At 42.5% G+C, this 17,953-nt stretch overlaps 1 protein-coding gene across 1 annotated transcript; it reads right to left on the bottom strand.

Moving 5' to 3' along the window:
• Window positions 1-2,029: 2,029 nt before the first annotated feature.
• Window positions 2,030-17,459, bottom strand: LOC119661687 (protein fantom-like). The gene is made up of 8 exons (XM_038071131.1): window positions 17,326-17,459; window positions 16,950-17,234; window positions 9,957-10,049; window positions 9,705-9,900; window positions 9,414-9,645; window positions 9,194-9,318; window positions 2,304-2,625; window positions 2,030-2,240 (listed from the first exon to the last, which is right to left on the bottom strand). The coding sequence occupies exons 1-8, from the start codon at window positions 17,373-17,375 to the stop codon at window positions 2,218-2,220; spliced, it is 1,326 nt and encodes a 441-aa protein (XP_037927059.1). The 5' UTR covers window positions 17,376-17,459; the 3' UTR covers window positions 2,030-2,217.
• Window positions 17,460-17,953: the final 494 nt, after the last annotated feature.

The following is a 17,953-nucleotide window of genomic DNA, read 5'->3' as shown; positions in this document are numbered from 1 at the left end:
ACAATTTCGATCGAAACGATCTTAAGTGAAGAGGCTTGTTTTCTTCTTGACGGCGTTTGATCCACACCTACCTGGTCTGCACATAAGCATGCCCATGTACGTGTATCGCCTCATGTGCACATGTACATGCCCATAACGCATCCGCCGAGTGTTCCCTCGTCCGTACGAAGGGACGCGCCTAATGGGAGATTTGGCAACTCCACACAGAGAATAAGTATGTATGTAGTAGCCGAATGGCTAGCAACCTTTGAGATGAGGAACCTACGACATTTCGATGCGAAGATGTGACTTTGGTCAATCAGGAGGTGTCACTTAGTTATTTACCATTATACTGTTTGTTCGCCAAACCTGATCTTTCCGTAGGTCTCCTTTCTTCGTTTCATGATTAAAACGCCCTTTTGTTTGCTCCATTAAAGCAAGGCCGCCACGATCTAATTTTCCAAATCGCCTTGTCTATGAGGACCTCGATCTTGATGATGTCACGATGTGTAAGTAAGTAGGTATCCGTGGCTGCTCCGAGAAGCCCAATTAGCGTTGTGGTGCGCCGTTTTGAAGCTACTTATTGCTATGTTAAGATTCCAGCTGACTCAAATATTCAAAGCCAGCCCATAGCCACCGCGCAGCTGGAGATCTCTCTGAGGTCCTTAAAAAATGGTTTATCTAGTGTCCGTAGTTTGGCTCTAGCTACAGCCGGGCAATCGCAAGGAAACGCTTGAAGATTTCTCTCGCTATTCCTCGCAGCTTCGAGTCTGGCGGCATGGTCTTTTATAAACCAGTGCCTTAACTTGGCACAGGTTGTGAGCCTTCGACACCAGAGGTCCGCAGCTGCTAAATAGTGCGAGTAGATTTCACCCTTAGCAGTCGCCAGAGGGACACAAACTGTGACCACCGAAGGACTGCCAAGAGCAGAGCCTCGCCTGGCCAATCTGTTAACCGACCCATTCTCTTCTTCTCCCTCTATTTTCCTTTGACCGGGAACCCAAAGTCTCCAATGTCGTCACTGAGTACAAGATTATAGTGACCGCTGGACAGTCAGTTAAAATGGCAATGTTACGCATGGGACTCAGATCATGCCCTAACCATCGACAGGCTTTCAGTTTCGCCAGCACTTATGCTTGGAATACACTGGCGTATCCTGAGAACTGACTTCATAGGCCATTTTTAATCCATCAGTGAAGAATACTCTGTCACAGCCCTACAACAGACTGGTCTTCCACACTGCCATGATTGGAAAGCCAGCATTAAAGTTTCTTGTGAAGTTCGGCTTACATGTGGCGTTGTCCATGGCGAATTATCAAAGTTGCCGAGGTACTTCATCTAAGATGTTACTACGTCCGAAGGGCTTGAGTGTCCGACATCCGGACCCACGTAATCTGACTGAACTGCACGCTACAGCGTATTTAATATGAAGGTCTAGGGGAAGGAGGCGAAGGAGCACATTGAGAGCATCTGCCTGGCAGGACTGCAGGGCCCCACTGGTACGTGCACTCATGGTTCTTTGAATCCTATTAAGTTTCGTTTCATTGTACTTTTTGCACAATAAAACGGTACGTTAGTATGGGATGAACCAGAGCTGTGTACATTCAAATCCAAATTAGCGAGATCCTTTTCATCCTATTTGTCGACAGGACTAGCCTGTGAATATGGATTGATCCACGAATAAAAGTGGAATTATTTTGGATATCAACGTCTTCAAGCGGACCAAAGTCTCCAGGCTTGATGGTCTCACCGCGGAGCTATATTTGGTGGCCCTTGCGGTTTCTGCAAAGATGCTGCTTCCACTTGCCAAAAAAATTAAGATATCTCTCAGAGGCTGGGAAAAGGGAAGGTCCGGGAGAAGAGTGTGCATATTGAGTATTGAGTGCAACAACGCTATTACAAAGATAACAACTAAAATAATCCTGGAACGAATCATGGAACACTTAGAAAACTTGATCCACTGGGAATTTGAATGAGAATGGGTAACTGTTTCAAAGTTAAAAGAAGTGCCGATCAGGGACCCTTATGAAATGCAATAATTTGGGCAAATTTTGTTTTTTTTTAGCTTTAATTGAATAGTATACGCCAGTTATATCATAATTACATCATCTTTCCTACTCTTAAAACTACGTACAACATCAATGAGTGTATTGTCGCTAACAGCAAACGGATCAAAACTTGAAAATCAGTAAAAGACATTTTATTAAAAACTACACCTTCCAAATACGTAACTGGTTTCTAAGTCACGCTCGCTTCATTTTCTGAAAAGTAAAATTGCTTCTTGTGGTTCTACTGCAATTGAATTGGATAATTTTGGTCCATACCTTCAGATAACAAAATAATGGTGTCGTCACCTACACCGCTGCCATCATTTTTTAGGCCGTCGCTCAAGTTTTTCATGGTCTTAAGTCCTTCCAGGTCAACCACGAGCTTATCATTCATATCCTGCAATTCACGGATTTTGTTGAAGAGTTCATTTTTGGAGTTTTCTATTGCCGCCTTCTCCGTCTTCAGCTGTTCTAGGGTTTCCAAAAGAATTGATTTGTCATGTGATGGTGACTGTTTGGTCTCCTTTTCATGTGAGGCAGCTTCTTTAAGCAATTTCGATAGGCTTTCTTGTTGGTCCATAAGCGTCTTTTTATCGTACTAAAATAAATTAGGACTTTGTTATTGTACATCGAAAGAAGTCTTACCAGGAAATTTAAGGAATGATAAATGAGTGGTATACGTATATCGGAGAATCTAGTAACAGAATGAAAGTTTACGTCAATAAGTCGGAGAACTATGGAGTTACTCCGACCAAAAAAAATGCATTGAATATCGTTACAAGAAAGGATCACGTCATGACACCCTTAAAAAATACTGGGCCGTCCATTGTATTTGACGCGGCAGGATGGATCCGGATCCTGAAATCAGTAAAGGTTCTTGACGCATAGACGACGTCAGGACATCAGCAAATTAGTTCAAGCAACACTAATCTGTGTTTAATGGTTATCATACACCCCTATGCAAAGAATAGGCTGTCAGCCACAGTCACGCGCTATCACTGATTGTTATTGGCAATACGCTTCACCTGCTTCTATAATTTTTCAAGAAATTTGCACTTTTCCTCATTGTTCGACGCCAGATAGTTCTAGGATGACCCATTCGCCGACCTTGGGATAGTGAGTTCTATTCTATAGAATCACCAATCCTTAATGTGTGACCTATCCACTGCCGATAAGGCTTTCTTATTAACACATCGACGGCTATTTAGTCCATCTGCTGACCGACTTCTCCGTTAGTTATTGTTTTAGGCCAGAATACCCCGATGCAATAGCGTAGACATAAATTCATGAAAGCTAGAATTTTTTAGTAACACTGGCGGTCACTTCCGGTATACTACTCCGATATAAAAGCACGCAAAGAACGCTGGCGCGGAATAGCCTCTACTTGAGAAAGTTGCATTTCTGTGTGTCTAAGTTTTTTAATGTTTATTTCCAGTCTGAATCTGAATGCCTTTTTCTCTAAATCCAGGGCCATTTCGCTAAGGTGTTTGACTCGGTAAGGGAGCAATATCATCAGCGGTGTTTGAAGAAAAGTCACACAGTCACTTGCATCCCATTATGTATTCCAGTCAACAGAAGGAAAAGTATGGGTTACAAGATACAACCCTGACCAACACCACTTTCAACTACAGATTCCCCTGAAATTCTAACTCAAACCAGGTGGCTTTACTGTGCTTTTTCATGTGAACCTTACCTTTAACGTGGTAGTCCTTATCGAGACGGATGTCAGCATCTCTTTTGTTACGCACTCTCCTGAATCTACTACTAACTGCAATATGGTCGGTCAAATCCGTATCTGCATATGATAAATATGAGTGTCCTCATTTTTAACACGGAGGAACTTGTAAGAACTCTTCGGAGGGGCGTATCGATATCTCCGGTCCGTAAGAAACTCAATGGTCTGGTGCCCAGAGCTGTGGCGCAGAAAGCTGACGAAGTAAGAATGGCTGCAAACTCCTGCACTTTGGTATACCACGCATTCAATATTAAGGAAGTGTTGATAGCCGGTTAATTAGAGTAACTATTATCTCAGCTCACTGGGCAACATGCTCTACGGCTGAATTAGAACAAGTCGGGAAACTGGAAGCTTCAGATATGAAAGTTTTTGCGTATTTCTTTTATTAAGTCATTGAATGTGTATTCGTCCCATTAGTACTTAGCACGTAATATATGCATATATTATGTGAGAATATCCGCTTTCGCGTGATATTGATATCTAAAGTTTTGAATTTGCACAGACGCGGCAAATTTGACTTATTATAACTTTGTTAGTAATAGTGCGATTTCCACCAAACCTGGCGGGATCATGTTCTATAGCCTACATTGCTGCAAAATTTCGTGGTTCTAAGATGAACTTAAGGGGGGCCTGCTGCAATTACTAAAAACTATAGTAATATATTATTAAGGAAATTAAAACGTAACATCGTTTTCAATGCATGGATGTATACTGGTTGATGTGAACACAACACACAACATCTGAAGAAGGGAACAAGTTGTTCCTGAAATATCGATATTTGCTTAATAAAATAATGACTACTAGCGACGGAGACGGTATTACGTTTTAATTTCCTTAAACTTGTTCGCCAGAAACAGCGCGAATCACACCTTGATTAATATATTATTATTAACCTTGCTTGAACTGATATCGGCAGGGAGAGTATTTCGGAACCTAGGCACCATATAGTGGCAGCCTTCTGATTTTTTTAGATTTTTCGGTTGTGTAGTTTCTCAGAATGGGTCAGTTATGACTTTCGATCCCCTGCCCTCCCCACCTTTCCACCAACAAATGTCAAAACTAATACCAGCTTCAGAAAGTACTAACCGAGGCCTTTTACTGGATACACCACATTACTATATCTGGTGAAAAAAAATTCACATCCCCCTTTTGCATGTATGAGTTGCACCAAAATACCATCCGAAACCACTACGACTTGATAAGCTAGGTGGTGATTTGTTAGCCTTTCTATTTCAATCAGATCAAGCCTATGATGGAGAAAAGTGAAGAATTCAATAGACGATGTTTGTGAGAAGATTTAGGGTTTTGTTGCAGTCATTCAAAATTCAGGAATGACTTGAGCGATTATTGCTATCCAAATCGAAATTTTTATGTGTACAATGTTGTTCATCATTTCCAGATTTCAGACGAGGCAGCAAAATGCTTCGAGAGATATCCAGGTCGGTGCCACTGTTGGCATAAACTACGCTTCCTAAATATACAAATTGATCAACGTCTTCGATGCTCTCCTCGTTAATGCAGATTGGGAGAGTGCGATGACTGGTTAGACTGAACAGCTTGGTTTTGATTATGTTTATTTTCAGAGAAACAGTCCGTGCAATTCATCGGCTTAAAAATCATAAGTCGCCAGGAGCCGCTGGAATTACAGCCAAATTGGTTAAATATGAAGACGACCAGTTACACCAAGTGGTTCATCAACTTGTGCTCAAGGTATGGGACAGCGAATCAATGCTTGACGATTGGCAACGAGGCATTATCTGTCTCATACCTAAAAAGGGAGATATCACACAGTGCAGCAATTATAGAGATATCACGTTGCTGAGTACCATCTATAAGATATCCTCCACTATCTTGCTAGGCCGGATAGCCCCATACGCCCAGAACCTCATTGGCCCATCCCAAAGAGGCTTCACTCCAGGCAAATTAGCGACAGATCAGATTTTCTCTCTGCGGCAAGCGATGGAAAAACTGTTGGAATATGGACGACAGTTGCACCATCTATTCATCGACTTTAAAGCCGCCTATGATAACATAGCCAGGGTAAAATTGTACACGGTCATGAGAGAATTCGGTATCCCGACGAAACTGATAAGACTGACTAGGCTGACCCTGACCAATGTGCGAGGCCAGATAAAAGCAGCAGGATCACTCTCAAGACCATTCGACATCAACAACGGTCTACGGCAAGGAGATGCCCTATCATGCGTCCTCTTTAACCTAGTCCTCGAGAAAGTGATCCGTGATGCTGAGGTAAATGCTGACGATATCGACATCATGGGAAGAATCACCTGAGACGTACAAACTGCCTTCATCCAGATCGGGCAGGCGACAATTGGCGCGAGATCTTGGGCTGCACATCAATGAAGGCAAGACAAAGTATATGGTGGCAACGTTAGCATCGAAAACCAACCAACCAACAACATCAAACCGCACTGGTCAAACACAAACACGAAGAAGAATAAGGATAGGAGAATACAACTTTGAGACCGTTGATAATTTCTCCTATCTAGGGTCGACAATCACAACCGATAATAGTTACGATGAGGAAATCCGCGCACGGTTGTTGTCAGCCAACAGAGCCTATTTCAGCTTACAAAACCTGTTCCTCTCGAAACGTCTCACCATAGGGTCAAAGCTATTACTGTATAAGACAATGATCTTGCCAGTCCTCATGTATTCCTCGGAGACTTGGGTTTTTAGCAAGAAGAATTGCGAACTCTTGGCCGCGTTCGAGAGAAGAATCCTCCGAAGAATTTTTGGCCCCCTACATGAGGATGGACGATTCCGTAGCCTACATAACGACGGAATCTATGAACGATACCATGACCGTCCGGTTGTGGATAAAATCCGGCTCAATAGGTTACGGTGGGCAGGTCACTTAATCCGTATGGATGAGGATGATCCCACCCGGAATGTCTATAAGGGCAATATCTACGGTAGAAAAAGAAGACGAGGCAGACCCTGCCTAAGATGGAGCGATGGCGTAGGTCAGGACGCCAGACAGCTTTTAGGGATATCGAATTGGTGGACCTCGGCGCAAAGCCGGGATGTCTAGAGTTCCTTATTAAGGCAGGTCTAGACCGGATACCGGTTGTTGATGATGATGATTTTCAGTCCGACTGCACTTGCCACTTTTTCCAAATCCAAAGCCATTTGGCCAAAACCCATGGTCCGGTGAGAACGGTGAGAGATCAAACAGACGTCATCAGCGTAATCGAGTTGTTTAAGGAAAGATGCCTTAGTTAATTGAACTCCTCCACTTGCTCTGGATAAGGCAGCATGAAAAGCGTCATCGGTGGCAACATGTAATCGCATCAATGGCGGACTCCGTTTTCGACTTCAAATTTCGATGAAGAGCAGGTGAAGTGAAGATGTGAATTCCTGGCACTGTCCCAAAATCCATCGGGTGTTGATGTAATCAATGCAGGAGCATCCGGAGCTGAAACTACCCTGCTCTTTGTCGGATAAGGTTCTGAGATATTGTTTGATGCATTCCAGTGTTATTTTAGCTAATATCTTTGCGACGGAAGGGAATACACAGATGCCTCTCCAATTTCACACTGGGTGCTCTTCTTTGGAATCTTAAGGGTCATTCTCATTTACCATTCTCTGGGAAAGGGTACCCATACGACTGGAAGTAGCAGATCTGCAGAACTACATAAACGGAGTACGTTCATAAAATAACTGCTTTCTACGATATCCTTTGCTTCCCTAACGGAACAACAAATTTTGCACAATTCGTTGAACTTCCTGGGATTTAGCACGATATCGGAGTTCGAACGTATCACGGCCGGCATTACTTACAGCGGATATTGGAGTCTTCAATCCCTTCCGTTCATCGATCCGCTTCCACAATTCTGTAGTTAGCTAAATGTTATGCCGTCCTTTTGGGGGCGTGGCCGGCGACCTACGTAGCATTCGAGAAGAGAGTACTCAGTGTATCCGTCGTCCGAACAGTAAGATAGCTCTCTTACTGTCGACTGACAACTGGGTTATATAAGCGGTCAATATTGAACCCTGCGAGAAGTGGCGAGAGCAACACGCAAGCGAACGTAAGCGACCACCAGAGGGTGATCTCTTTCGAAACCCATGTCAGCGCCTCTTCTGTTACACACATCTAGAAGACAGTACTGATTACAAAGTGGGCAATCCGATTGCTCGACCTTATGATAGGGTTTGTGCTCGAATAATGTGCCACCAATGACAAAACCCTCAAACTTCCTACCATTATCGTTAGGGTTTCCAAGATCGTGCTTCTCCATCGCATGTCTGAACAAGGTATTGTCAGACCACCCATCACGATCACATCTCTGCCTTTCTCTGCCATGTCGGAAGTCTCCGTTGGCGCACAGCACTACACAATTGTGATACTTCTTAAGCTGGACCGGAATGCTGCAGTCAGAATTTCTGTCAGAAACCGGCCCGCAGGTCAAGAGGGCGCACCTAGCTGTCGGAAAAAAAAAACCGACGCCGGATTTACATCTGCTGGTTTTCCAGAGTACACGTTGTGTGGCAAGAGGGAGAGAAATACTCTCCAGAGTCCACTAGCTTACTTCGCTTAAGCCCAGAATGTCCCGCCATTGTTGGAATTCTCGCTTGACCTTCGATACTGTTGGAGAGGAACGTGTGCAAATTCCAAAACCCAATTATAGTCCGTTTTCGATAGCTCAAGGTCTTCAGCGTGTGGTCAGTCCCTACCCAAGGTGTTGTTGATGTTTCAGTAGCAGCAAAGTTTAGAAATTTGCAGATTGCTAGCCCACAAATTTCTATCCTTTTAGTCACTATTTACGACAAGGAGAAATTCTGATAGAAATCGAGAATATCCTAGCATTGTCTGGCTTTAAGAAATGACAGTCACATTTGGAAGGCTAGATGCAATGCACCGGCCTGAACTTGAGCATCGAAGAATAGTTTTCGTTAGGAAGTAAACTGGGACTTTTTCTAACAGAAGGAGAAGGAGATGTGGTCCGAAATTCGTTATGAGTTTAGTTTACATAATCGTTATGCGGTTAAACTAAATTACTTACGGGAATCCTTATAACTGAATGGATGACATAAAATTCCAATTTAAACCAAGACCTTGGAGCGTGTTAGGGCACCTTATTTCGCTAGGAAGCAATTTGGTCACCAATGTACTCGCATGGGATTATCATTCTACCCTAATAGACTAATATCCAACCTTCAGTCTAAGATACAAATCCTTATGATACCAGTAAGATTTGAAGCAGAGCCTGCCGTTCTGACTGAGACCCCTGGCCCATAATACTGTTTATAGAAGGTCATCGAAGTACACAAATAAAACGTTGTTAATTTTTGGCCGTTTTTAATTGGACTGCATAACCCAGTTAAACAAGCCCACTAGCCCACGAGCTATTATTTCCATTTCGCAGTAATATTTTCAGTTTCCTAAAATAAATACAAGAATCTTTACCTCCAGCTCTGAAATCTGCTTCCGTAGCATTTCTATGGTTCTCAAAGCAGTTTTTAGATCACTTTTCTTTTCACTTGGCATAGCGTGGGTAGCATTATCCTCGTTCAATTGCTCTATGACGTTATCTGGAAAACAAAAACAATTGATTCAACGCCATCGGTCAATCGGTCAATTTAATTTAGAAATAGCGAGTTGCTATGAAGCTTAGCAAGGAACTTACTGAATCTTTTCCTCTCAGACTCTATAAACTTGTCCTTCTCAAGCAGAATTTCTTTCTGTTGAGCTTGCAGATGCTTGACTGCGGTTCGAAACTGGTCCAGTTTCCTCTTTAAACGGTTGACTTCAATGTTTTCCATTATGAATTTCTTCATATCAATGTCGGAGAGTCGAGATTCCACGCTTTGTTTCTCCATCTGTATGCGTGCGCACTTTTCACGTTCTTCCTTTACCGCCTAATAGATAATATAGTAATTTAACAGTCTTTCAATCCGTAATACCCCATTGAACGCACCTCTGTCAATTCTTCAACTTTCTTCTCCAGATCATTCATTTTCTCCTGATTATTCAAGTCCTTTTCTGAAATTTCTAAAATTCCCTTTTCAATATTTTGATTTGATCCTTTCACGCTGTTATTAGCTGATCTCTGGCTGCTGGATGAAGACGAACTAGATTTGCTTCCTTCGCTCGGGGTGGCGGACTGTACGTTTCTATGAAGGGATGTATGAATTCTATACTTACAATGAGCAAACTCACACGTATTTACCTTCTATAAACAGTATTTAGGGAGGACGATCTAGCCATTGGCCTTGCATAAGATGAATGCATCCGTGTCGTACATCTTGAAGAATCGGAAATACTGGAAAAGAACAAATAATATTCTAGATAAATAGATAAAATTCGAACTTTATAAAATCGTAAATCTAACAACTGAAAATACCGAAAAGACATCTTAATAATAAAATCTTATCCAAGTCGGGAATAAGAATGAACACTGTCGCTGCCAACTTAGGAAATCATAGGAGAGGTCCTAAGCCCGCATCCACTTGATGTCGAACCAGACTAATTGGAGAGCGATTTGTATTTTTGGTCCACGGATTCCTTGTCCAGAATCCAAATACAGTAATCCCTCAATATTCGCGGGTTCGACATTCGCGAATTTCAGTTATTCGTGATGCTTAAAATGTGGAACTGCTTATTTGCGAAAGAAAGAAAAACAAGTCGGATTACCGGGAGCTGGGCACTTCAGGGTCGGGAAACTGGAAGCTTCAGGTATGAAGGGTTTTAAGTATTTCTTTTATAAAGACATTTGAATGTGCGTTTACCCCATTAGTACAGTATATTTCCACCGACCTTGGTAGAATCATGCTCTATGTTATAGCCTACATTACTGCATTTCGTGGTACTACGATGAACCTAAGGGGGGTTTTGCAGCCAATTACTAAAAATTATAGTAATATACTACTATTATTAACTTTATTTGAAAGGATATCGCTATGGAAGGTATTTCGGAGCCTAGGCATCATATACTGGCAGCGTCTTGATTTTTTCAGATTTTTCAGTAGGGTAGTTTGTGAGAATGGGTCCGTTAACGAAAGGGCCGTTCCAACAAACAAAACTAAGACCGGCTTCGGAAAGTACTATCCGAGGCCTTTCATTTGATACCCCACATGACTATATTTGGTGAAAAACAAATTTACACACCCCTTTTGCATGTATGGGGACCCCCCTCCCCTTAAATTCAACGTAAAAGGATGTAACTCATTGTATGTGTGAGCGTTCACAGTTCCCATCTTTTCTCCGAATTCGATGTCAATCGCTATAATCGTCTCCTAGAAAAACACCCACCCGTGGACAAAAATGGCTATGGAAAGGACACCCAGAGCAAAAAACCAATATGGAAGAAGAAAGGAGCGAAAAAGTTATGGTGCAGGGACTCGGAATCCCAGTACCGGCGGCTTTTGGGAGTGGGCAAGCAGGCTCCCGACCGTCGATAACCCCCGACTGCAGTGCCTCGGGGGTGGATTACTTGGCCACCGAATACTACAAGTAGCCTGAAGAAAGAGGCATTTAAGACGAGTATATCATTCCCCAGGACGACTGTTCAAAATACATGAAAAGATGCCCCACAAACTGGTCATTTATTAGGCCATAGTGGGGTGACTACACCTGGACGGAGCATGCCGCAGGACTTAGTGTTTGATCCATTTAGGAGAAGCTCGACGATCTTGCGATCTCCACCCAAATCAACGTTGATGAAGGAAGCTAATAAGAGAAGCTCCCGGAAGGCTAATAAATACGAAAGCGCCCAGTGGGAAAACCAAGCAGAGAAGCCGTGTTAGAATCCGGAAGAATCATCGTTTGCTCTACTCGGAGGTTAAATAGTAGAGTAGTCTGAATTTATAAAGGACAAACACAATGTGCACCAGGCCATCGAAAACATGGTCCGTACCATTCGTGTACTGTACAATAGTGCCAAGGACGAAAAAAATGCCTCGGATAAATCAAGTGTCACCCAGGCAACACAAGTGACACCCCCTCAAAATCCAAAGGGCGGTATGCTTGAAAAGAGGAGTAGAGAGGGCGCGAACGATTCTTTCGGATCCTCACAGCACGCGAAAAGGCAAAAAGACCTCTCACCGACAAAGGGGAAGGTAAACAAAGTTACCAAAATCAAAGAAACTGCGGCGCCGGCTCTAGTCGAACCAAGGGAGGTAAATCCCTAAAAAGGAACCAAGGAAGCATGGAGGAAGATTACGGCCCGAATTAATTATCATCTCTAAAAAAGATGGTATGACTTACGCCGATATCCTCAGGAAGGTCAAATACGGTCCTGAGCTGATGGACCTTGGAGAAAACGTCAGCCGAATCAGACGCTCCCAAAAAGGAGATTTGATGCTGGAGCTGAAGAAGTTTCCGGGCAAAACGGTAGAAAATTTCCTCGCAAAGTGGAGAAGTCCTTAGGAGAAGAAGTATGCTCCAGAAAGCAGAAGATTGTTATACAATGTAAGGACATTGAGGAAATCACGATCAAGGAGGACGTCCGCGGCGCCTTAAAAAAGCAGTTCGAACCACTTGGCTTGCAAGATTCCGCAATGCTGGCGGCTGGTAAAGTAAAACTAGGTTGGGTCATTTGCTCAGGGAGCAGGTGTCCCTCAAGCGCTGCTTTAGATGCCTGGAATTTGGCCACATTGCGGCGAAATGCCTGGTGACCGTGGTAGGTCGAAAAGTTGCAGAAAATGTGGGGGAGAAGGTGATATATTCATGGAGTGCAAGGCTGAGCCTGAACGTATGCTTTGCAAGGAAAAAAAGGGCTACGACTTTCGACACGTTGCCGGCAGCAGCAGCTGCCCAGTGTAGAGCTGAAAACCAGGGCTGGACCTTGAAAAAGTTTGAAGAGGATGCATTCATAGAGATGCTTTTGGGAGGCCAAAATCCCGATGGTGCGGCTACAGAAAAAGTAGAGCAAATAATGGGACGCATAACGAGAGCATGCGACGCTGCTATGCGGAGGCGGTGAGTTCTCGAAAAAAGGCGCTCAAACTATTGGTGGAATGAAGAGATGGCGGTGTTACGGGATCCATGTTTTCGAGCTAGAAGGATCTGCCAACGATCTAGAGGAAGACCGGACTTCGACGAGAAACGACAAGTATATGTTAACTTTCGAGGTAGGCTTAAGCAGACAATACGGACCGGCAAGCGGGAATGTTTCAAGGAACTTTACGCAGAGGCAAAGCCCCTGGGGAACAGCGTACAGGATGGTTGTGAAGAAGATGAGAGGGCGAACACCACAACTGACCTGCCGGCATCTTCTGCTCGACGTCGTGATGCCGCTCTTCCCCCGAATAAAGAGGAGCGCAAAAAACACAGGCAAGCATTGGACGTCTACACCATACCTCTGGTAACTGAGGAGGAACTTGCGCAGATTTGCTGGAGAATTGGTGATAACAAAGCGCCCAGTCTGGATGCCCAATAGAGCTCTCAAACTCGCTGTTAAGGCCAGGCCCGACTGGTTTATCAGCGTTTTTGAAACATGCATGATAGAAAGAGTTTTCCCTGACCGGTGAAAAAGACAAAAACTAGTTTTGCTCTTGAAGCCAGCACCCATCATCATACCGACCGATTTGCCTCATCACACGGTAGGAGAGATGCTCGAAAGGGTCATCTACAATAGACTGCTCCCTATCATTGAATATAAGGATGGATCTGAGCGGCAATTTGGATTTCGACAGCCCACTCAACGATCGTGGTCTAAAAAATGCTGAGCCGTGGTGACGTTGGACATTGAAAATGCGTTCAATTTCGCTAGTTCGGGGTAGATAAAAAGCTCACTGGCTAAAACGAGTGTCCCTAGTTATTTAACTAAGCTCCTCGACAGTTACCTTTCGAAGAGGACACTTTGGTACGACACGGATGAGGCATCCAAGCAGTACACCGTCACCGCAAGAGTACCACAGGGCTCAGTGTTGGGTCCTTTCCTGTCATGTACAATGGTGTCCTTGTCCTTTCCGTGGCAAAGGAAGCCACGATAATCGGTTTCGCAGATGATCTAGCTGTAGTTGTCGTCGCGAAACAACCGGAAGACGTTAAAGTATACGCTAACGAAACCATTAGCGCCATAAAAGCGTGGCTGGAGATGGTTCAGCTTGACCTTGCGGAAGAAAAGACGGAGGCGGTCTTGATTACCAACCGTAGGAAGAGGAATATGGTAAATATTCGTGTTGGTGTTCACATCATCACTTCGAAACCGGTTATCAAATACCTAGGGGTGATGATTGACCCTAAAGTCAATTTCAAGGGACACCTGGACTATGCCTGTGAGAAAGCGGCAAATACCAGCGTATCATTAGCGTGGATGATGGCTAATATTGGAGGCCCAAGATACAGTCGCAGATTACTTATGACCGGAGTCGTTCGCGGCCCCAGTTTGGGAGGAAGCACAAGCGTGTGAGAGTAATCGAGGAGAGAAAATATGACTTACCGCTTAGTGGCGCTAAGGGTGTGTAGCGCCTTCAAAACACTATCAGGCGACGCAGTGTGTGTTATTGCGGGAATGATCCCGATAAACATTCTGGCAAGTGAGATACGCTGCCTGCATGAGACAAGGAAAATGAATTGTCCTGAAAAGTGTGCAGAATACCGAAAGACGGCAAGGCGAGAGTCGCTGGAGAAGTGGTAGCAACAGTGGGATGACTCGCAGAGGAGTCGCTGGACCCACACTTTGGTTCCCCGTATTAAGGAGTGGATCCAGGGACGACACGGCGAGATTAACTACCATCTGACCATCCTGAATTTGGTGGCACACCTGAGCCCCCCGGTTCCGCGGGGAAGCAAGAAGGAGAAATTGGGAGTGGTTTTAGTGTGAGAGAATCCCACACGGTGCTGCAACCTGGCGCGGCATTGTCTTTGTAAGATTTCCATGTCCATCCATAAAAAAACTCCAAATAAAAAAAAAACAGACAGACAGACAGTAAACCAATTTTTATAAGGTTTTGTTTTACAGAAAATCTTAAAAACGAACCGTTGAATTAATCGGAGGAACCAGCATTCCCCACCGTGATGGGAACACAATGTTTACCGCAATAAATGTACCAGCAATGTTCCTGGGATGAGTTGACATACTTTGAAATGGATTACGAAAAACTCAGAGAATGCCAAATTACCTCTACTTATACGTGCTACTGTTCTGTTAATATACTATATAATTTTAACAAGCGACCAAACTGCATACTTGACCAAATCTTTGTTAGGATTAACAAAACCAACTGCGCTCAAGTAACTTTTACACTACAAACAACCCTAGCAACTGTATAGAGCAAACAACTGGATGTTTGCTACCCCTAAGATCAGACCAATATCAATTATTTGCAACGGCTATCGAGATGACCTTCGAATCAAGGAGGTTGGAATTTTAGAAATTGTTCCAAATTGCAGTATCGTAACCGAGAGTACAACAATACAAGCCAGCACTCACCACAATAAAAACTTGCAAACTCGAGCCACGTTCATGAAGCCTTCCTGAAAACATATCAGTCCAAACACGGCAGTACACCCATATTGACACAGAACCAATTTTAAGGCAACCAAGGACGACCCGTTTATCCATGAAGCACAAATCAAGGAAGCCGAGCTATAAAGATTCCTTATGTCACCCATTTGCCATCGAGTTAAGAACCACAATATAACTTTGGATTCTAGCGTTGCGTTGATTGGTGATGCAGTAGGCGAATGCTGCAAGGCCTAGCTAAGGTCGTCAGACCCGAGTCTACACGGAACTCATCTGAATTGTCTCCGGCCATGAAGCCCCATCAGAGGTTATCTAGTAATATAGAATCTGCTATTGTGACCCGAGTTCATATGTCTCAGGAGAATTCCTGGGATAAGTGTTTTCAGGCCAGATATTTGCGGAAGACACCCCGCGGGCAGAGCTCCTTATGGGTTCAAGCGGCTCAAATTCCGCTATACCGCCATTTGGGCGCCGTACTTCTTAGTTGCGGTAAAGGCTTCTACTTGGCTTCTACAAGTGGCATCTACTGGTGGTCTTTAAGGGGGTCATCCCGTGGGCCGAATCCGCGGAATGGAATTTTTTTATGCATCAATTGTATCTAGATATAGTGTTGAATATATGGGCAAAGTGATTTTGTGATATTCGGAGTCGTTCGGAAATTATAGGGTTAAACACGTGATAAGTCACATGCCGGATTTATGTCGATCGCCGTAATAAAGCTCGCATTTATCGGTCCAAATGACTTTCGAATGACTTCGCTAAAAGGACAAGAATTGAAGCCAAGGCTGTACATGTGTTTCTTGAAGACATCTAGAGTTTATGGACTAGGTATAGCATATTAATGATCAGTTAAGGTTTTATAGCTAAAAATCGCATTCTATTTTTTAAATGCGTTTTTCTCGAAAGTGCATGTTGAAAATCGGCTGCCACCATAGCCCAAAATCTATTCATCGAAATTCTTTGAAACTTTCATGACTTATTCAGAACATATTTCTACGGTCCGCAAACTAGGATAATTGCGATTCATTCACTAGTTTTTTTTTATTCATTAAAGAAGCCGTGATAAAACACCGAAATTCACAAAAAAAAGTTTAACAAGGCACCAAAAATTTAGCTTTTAATATTTTTTAATAATCCTAGTTTAATTTTTTTTTTCTTTAAGATGATCGCAGCGCCCTCTAGCGTGGCAGCAGAAAAGCATCTTTTTGTGGAGGTGGGTGAATAAATTACTCTGTATTTCATTAACGAACTATGCGATCGGGCCGAAAAAAATTGCTGTGCACGCTCAAGATATTAATAAATCTATGGAGAAAAATTGGTATTTGTATCTTTATCCAGTTCTTCACAAAAAATTTCTAAAAAAAACCGAAAAAATGGCTTTCACACGGGATGACCCCCTTAAATCAATCTGTGACTGAAATTATTAGACGTCAGCAAATGGGTTTTGTGTAGAATACGCTTGATTCAGTCAGTGATAATCTTATTTGTATGTCCGCATATAAACCGAAATCACTCTTATCAATTTTAATAATGTTTCGGGTAAAAAGGAGATAGTCCAACTGCAGCAGTTATCACACCAACAGAGACTTTTTAGCACTATGTGGACATGAACGTATCAACTTTCAAAAAATTAAAAAAATTAAATTATTCTTTTGATATTGTTGTGTAAATACCGAACAATTACTTCCTCGACAACATACATACCTGGACGAAATACTCAAATTTTTAATTGAATTTAAATTTGTCACTTACTTTTCCGATGTCCTTTCCCTAAGAATTGCTGAGCTCGAATAGCTCCTTTGTGAAGTGGAAATTCGAACTATTTTCGTTGTTAGTTCCTTAATCTTGTCCTGCAGTTCATTATTCTGTCGTTTTATGAAAAAATTTTCATCACATAACTCAATGTATTTGTCCTCGAGGTCCTTTCGCGTGAGCTTTGTAACCATTTGCCTTTTATAAATTAAATCTTTTTCATCTGATTTAATGTAACACTTGAAGTTTTTCGAATACGGTGAAGTATCTCGGATTTTGTGGTTTCTGAATTTCGTGGAATAGAAAGGAATTATAGTTTACTATTTAGAATACATGCAAATTATGTCACCAAAAGATACTTGAATTATTTTCGTACCTTTCTCTTTGTGAGGTTGATTTTTCTCCGTCTTGGTGTTGTCGAGCCATTTTCCGGTCACTATTTGGAAGAAATTATTATCAAAAACTTAGAATAGTGGAAACAATTTATACAAATGGGCGGCAAGATATCACATAAACCTACGAAATCTAATCTAATCTTGAGTTCTTCTGTCAAATTGGTTTGTTTGAAAACGTTACTAGGATACCAAACTAACCCTCCATATGAGCTCGAAATTTCTTTGGGAAGGGTTTCATATAATGTTCGTGTACTCGTTCTGGTTATATGGAATCGGTGTAGACGCTAACAATGTATTTTTTTTTGCGCATTGCAGGTTATCACATTGTATTTAATCATGCAAAGCTCTTTATTTTATATATATTTTATTTATCTTTATTATCTCATGGCCTACAGTTTAGATGGCAACGATCAGTCGAATAAAACGATGTGTATGATATTTATTGAATATAATTTTATTTATAATTAAATTATAAAATTCAGTGGTTAGAAGGCTTCTAATCTAGTCTTTTACAAAAAAAAACTGGATTCATAATGGAAATATCGACCCCTTTCCAAAATTTTCTGCAACTCACCCTAACCAATTACATACATAAATTCTGCATATTTC

The sequence above is a fragment of the Hermetia illucens genome, chromosome 1 (assembly GCF_905115235.1).
Source record: "Hermetia illucens chromosome 1, iHerIll2.2.curated.20191125, whole genome shotgun sequence".
Lineage (NCBI taxonomy): Eukaryota > Metazoa > Arthropoda > Insecta > Diptera > Stratiomyidae > Hermetia > Hermetia illucens.
Note: the sequence above shows the minus strand (reverse complement) of the source record. Positions and strands in the feature narration are given on the sequence as shown.

Excerpts from the sequence above, each read along its gene's own strand:
- LOC119661687 (XM_038071131.1), bottom strand. The coding sequence starts at position 17,375 with ATGGCTCGACAACACCAAGACGGAGAAAAATCAACCTCACAAAGAGAA. Across the intron at positions 9,646-9,704 it reads AAGTTGAAGAATTGACAGAG|GCGGTAAAGGAAGAACGTGA; the intron begins GTGCGTTCAATG and ends ATTATCTATTAG. Across the intron at positions 2,241-2,303 it reads CATTATTTTGTTATCTGAAG|AAAATGAAGCGAGCGTGACT; the intron begins GTATGGACCAAA and ends TTTACTTTTCAG.